This window comes from Frankliniella occidentalis, unplaced genomic scaffold, assembly GCF_000697945.3.
Source record: "Frankliniella occidentalis isolate FOCC.00 unplaced genomic scaffold, Focc_3.1 Scaffold407, whole genome shotgun sequence".
Classification (NCBI taxonomy): domain Eukaryota; kingdom Metazoa; phylum Arthropoda; class Insecta; order Thysanoptera; family Thripidae; genus Frankliniella; species Frankliniella occidentalis.
Window position 1 is genome coordinate 1 of NW_026267529.1, and position 3,372 is coordinate 3,372.

The 3,372-nt window shown below is 60.1% G+C and overlaps 1 protein-coding gene across 2 annotated transcripts; it reads left to right on the forward strand.

Moving 5' to 3' along the window:
- Positions 1 to 37: 37 nt before the first annotated feature.
- On the forward strand, positions 38 to 3,366 carry LOC127751280 (cubilin-like). 2 transcript variants are annotated; one of them, XM_052274557.1, is made up of 6 exons: positions 38 to 1,071; positions 1,294 to 1,495; positions 1,845 to 1,952; positions 2,031 to 2,255; positions 2,338 to 2,528; positions 2,740 to 3,366. In XM_052274557.1, exons 1-6 carry the CDS (start codon positions 457 to 459, stop codon positions 3,328 to 3,330), a joined length of 1,932 nt encoding a protein of 643 aa, XP_052130517.1. In that variant the 5' UTR covers positions 38 to 456; the 3' UTR covers positions 3,331 to 3,366. The 2 variants fall into 2 exon arrangements, with proteins under 2 accessions (XP_052130517.1, XP_052130516.1); XM_052274556.1 differs by having other exon boundaries at positions 2,031 to 2,528.
- The last annotated feature ends 6 nt before the right edge of the window (positions 3,367 to 3,372 follow it).

Below are 3,372 nucleotides of genomic sequence, written 5' to 3' on the forward strand. Positions count from 1 at the left end.
CCCCCCCCCCCACACACACACACACACCCGGGTCATTTTAGAAACCGTCTAGAAAGTACGACCCCTTTCTCAGATTCGCTTAGATTCATTCGATCACTCGGCAAATTACGAGGGCTCGGCCCCTGCAAGACTCGAGGTAGGCCGCCCCGCAGGACACGCGTGCTCTCCAGGCAGGATGCTGCCTACCTATCAGGCGCTATGAGACCTAGCGTTGGCGTTAGCCGAACACGGCCGGTCACGGGCGCACTGTCTGTCTGGACGAGGACGATGATTTTTGTTGGACGGAGTTAAATAACAATCTTCTGATTTTTACGTTTTGTCTGCTAATTGTTGAATGGCGAGTACAGTCGAGAGGCAATTTACTCAATAAAATAAAATCAGGAGAAAAAATCAGAAAAAGGAAAAAAACGAAAACAATCTAGAAAAACGGAAAAATCTATGTACGCTTGAATCTTCATGGTGGTAACCCTTGAGTACCGGGTGATTCCTGCGTCTTCTCTGAATCACCCGGTACAACGTCTTGGTGTGTCTGCAGGCTGCGGCGGCCGGCTGACGGCCCCGTACGGCGCGCTGCACTCGCGCAACTACCCGCAGAACTACGGCCCGGAGGACGACTGCGTCTGGAGCATCGAGGTGGCCGAGGGCCACGCCGTGGAGCTGGAGCTGCAGGACCTGGACATCTACGCCAGCCTCGCCGAGCGGCGCAGCGGCAACTGCTCGGGCAGCTTCCTGCAGGTGATCGACGGCGCCGACCTGGAGGGCCGCGAGCTGCTGCGGACGTGCGGCGGCGGGCTCCCGGACAACAGGACGCTCACGTCCACGGCCAACAAGATGACGGTGCGGATGAAGTCGGACGGCGCGCGCTCGTCCAAGGGCTTCCGGGCGACGTACGCCACCGTGTGCGGCTCGACCATCGTGACGGCCTCAAGCGGCGTCATCACCTCGCACGACGCCATCAACGTCCAGGGCAAGAACGCGAACTGCTCCTGGACCGTGATCGCCGAGGACCCGGCCGACCACGTGACGCTCACCATCGGCACGCTGACCGTCAGCCACCTGGACTTCAGCGAAGTAAGCAATGGCGGATCCCCGGAAAACTTCAACTTTTTTCACATAGACAGAACAAAGTTTATTTTTTCTAACTCCAAGTTTGTTAAATAGAGCTGAAAAAACAAATGGCTGTAGAAAAATGAAATTCCAGAAGAAAAAATTATAATTATCCTGTGTCTAATTACCAAGAATAACAACTCGTTGGTTCGCGAACAATTTTGATTCAGTCCGTCTCATCCGCAGGGCGAGGAGGACTGCTCCTCGAACAACAACGTGGAGGTGTGGGAGGGCGTGGACTCGACGGGCGTCCTCCTGGGCCGCTACTGCACGGGCCGCGTCCCGCCGGCGCTCACGAGCCGCGGCTCGGCGCTGCACATCGTCATGGTGTCGCCCTTCAACAGCTTCCACGGCTGGTTCTCAGCCTCGTACTCCGTCCTCAGCTCCGGTAAGCGTTTCGGTGCGACTCGGGAGAGCGAGGGGTGGGCGACTTGAATTCTTCGTGTACACAGGAGTACGGAGTACACGGAGTACAGTCGGAGCACACTAAGTATTGCCGGTCGGAGCGCGCAGAGTACACCTGGAATACACCCGGAGTACACAGGAGTACAGCCGGAGTACGCGGAGAACTTGCGACAAAAACAGCCGGAGTACACGGAGTACAGTCGGAGTACAATCGGAGAACACCTGGAGTACATTTTGGCCTGTACACAGGAGCCGCCCAGTCGTCCACCCCTCGCGGGAGAGTCACAGAGGCGTTTCTCTTAGTTCAAGCTCGCGCTTCCTGTAATTTGCAGCCTGTGGCGGTACGTTCTCCGCCGAGCGCGGCTCGTTCGCGAGTCCCGGGTACCCGGCCAGCTACCCTCCCGGGTCCGACTGCGTGTGGACCGTGACCTCGGCGCCAGGTCGGTACCTCCTGCCGCGTGGGGGAAGGACGACGGCGACCCCAAAGTACAGCCCCGCGTCACCTTTCTGTCGCGCAGGTAACCTGGTGCAGATGAGCTTCTCCCTCTTCAACCTGGAGTCGTCGTGGGGCTGCTTCGACGACTTCGTGGAGGTGCGCAAGGAGAGCGCCATGGGCCCTCTCGTCGGCGTGTACTGCGGGGACGAGCGGCCGTCCAACCTCACCGCCGCCCACACGCTGTGGGTCAAGTTCAGGAGCAACGCGCAGGGCACTGCCCCCGGCTTCCTGGCAGATTTCGCCCTGGGTACGTCCACGAGGAAATGGAAACGTGCGGGCTACTTTCCTATGGGCCATGTTTGCAACTTTTGTCACGATGCTCTCCACAGTGCACGGGAACCTGGACATCACCGGCCGCAGCGGCGAGATCGCGTCCCCTCTCTACCCCTCGCTGTACGCCCAGAGCGGCGACTTCGAGTGGCGCGTCACCGTCGACACGAAGAAGGCCGTCATCCTCGACGTGAAGAGCCTCAGCACGGACCGCTTTGGCGTCGACGACTGCGACGACGTCTATCTGGCGGTACGTCCCCGAGTACCCTGAGCCGCGCACGAGGAGCGTCACAGCTGTAACTGTCGACCCTAACAAGCTGATGATTACTGCGTATCATCTGCTAAAAATGAAGCAAAAATGGAAAAAAAATCGGTGTATTTGTATTTATAGCTAAGCAGCGCACCGCCGCCGAGCTGTGCGCGCGCTGACAGCCGCTGACAGCGCCGCCCTCTGTTCGCAGATCCACGACGGCTTCGACGCCACGACGCCGCAGCTGTACAAGGACTGCGGCGCGGCGCTGCCCAGGGCCGTCACCACCACGTCCAACGTGGCCTTCGTCCGGCTGCACAACTACCCCATCCGCCGCGCCACCACCTTCCTGCTGGCCTGGCGCGAGGTGGACCGACCCGACGGGAGCGCGACGACGGTCGAGGCCGGCGCCAACAACTGCAGCTCCACGATCCACCTGCCGGCGGGCGGCAGCGTCAACGTGTCGAGCCCGGGCTACCCGGGCGGCTACGGCAGCAACGAGAACTGCACCTGGGTCCTCGACACGGACCCGGGCTGGCACCTGGCCGTGCTCTTCAGGGACATGGACCTCGAGGACACGGCCGAGTGCTACAGCGACCGGGTCGAGGTGGCGAGCGGCGAGCGCGGCGGCCTCGAGTGGAAGACGCGCTTCAAGCTGTGCCAGCCCAGCGCCATGTTCAACGACTCGTTCTTCACCACCAACTTCATGCGCCTCAACTTCGTCTCGGACTGGGGCACGAACGGCACGGGCTTCGCCGGCACGGTGTACTCGGGTAAGCAGAGCTTCTCCCCAAACAAGTAACGGCACTTCACAAAAGAAAAAAAAATAATCCGTGTACACCCG

Bases quoted from the DNA above. Each gene is read 5' to 3' on its own strand.
- LOC127751280 (XM_052274556.1), top strand. From the start codon at position 457: ATGGTGGTAACCCTTGAGTACCGGGTGATTCCTGCGTCTTCTCTGAAT. The intron at 1,496-1,844 runs GTAAGCGTTTCG...TGTAATTTGCAG, and splicing joins GTACTCCGTCCTCAGCTCCG to CCTGTGGCGGTACGTTCTCC. The intron at 1,953-2,030 runs GTCGGTACCTCC...TCTGTCGCGCAG, and splicing joins GACCGTGACCTCGGCGCCAG to GTAACCTGGTGCAGATGAGC.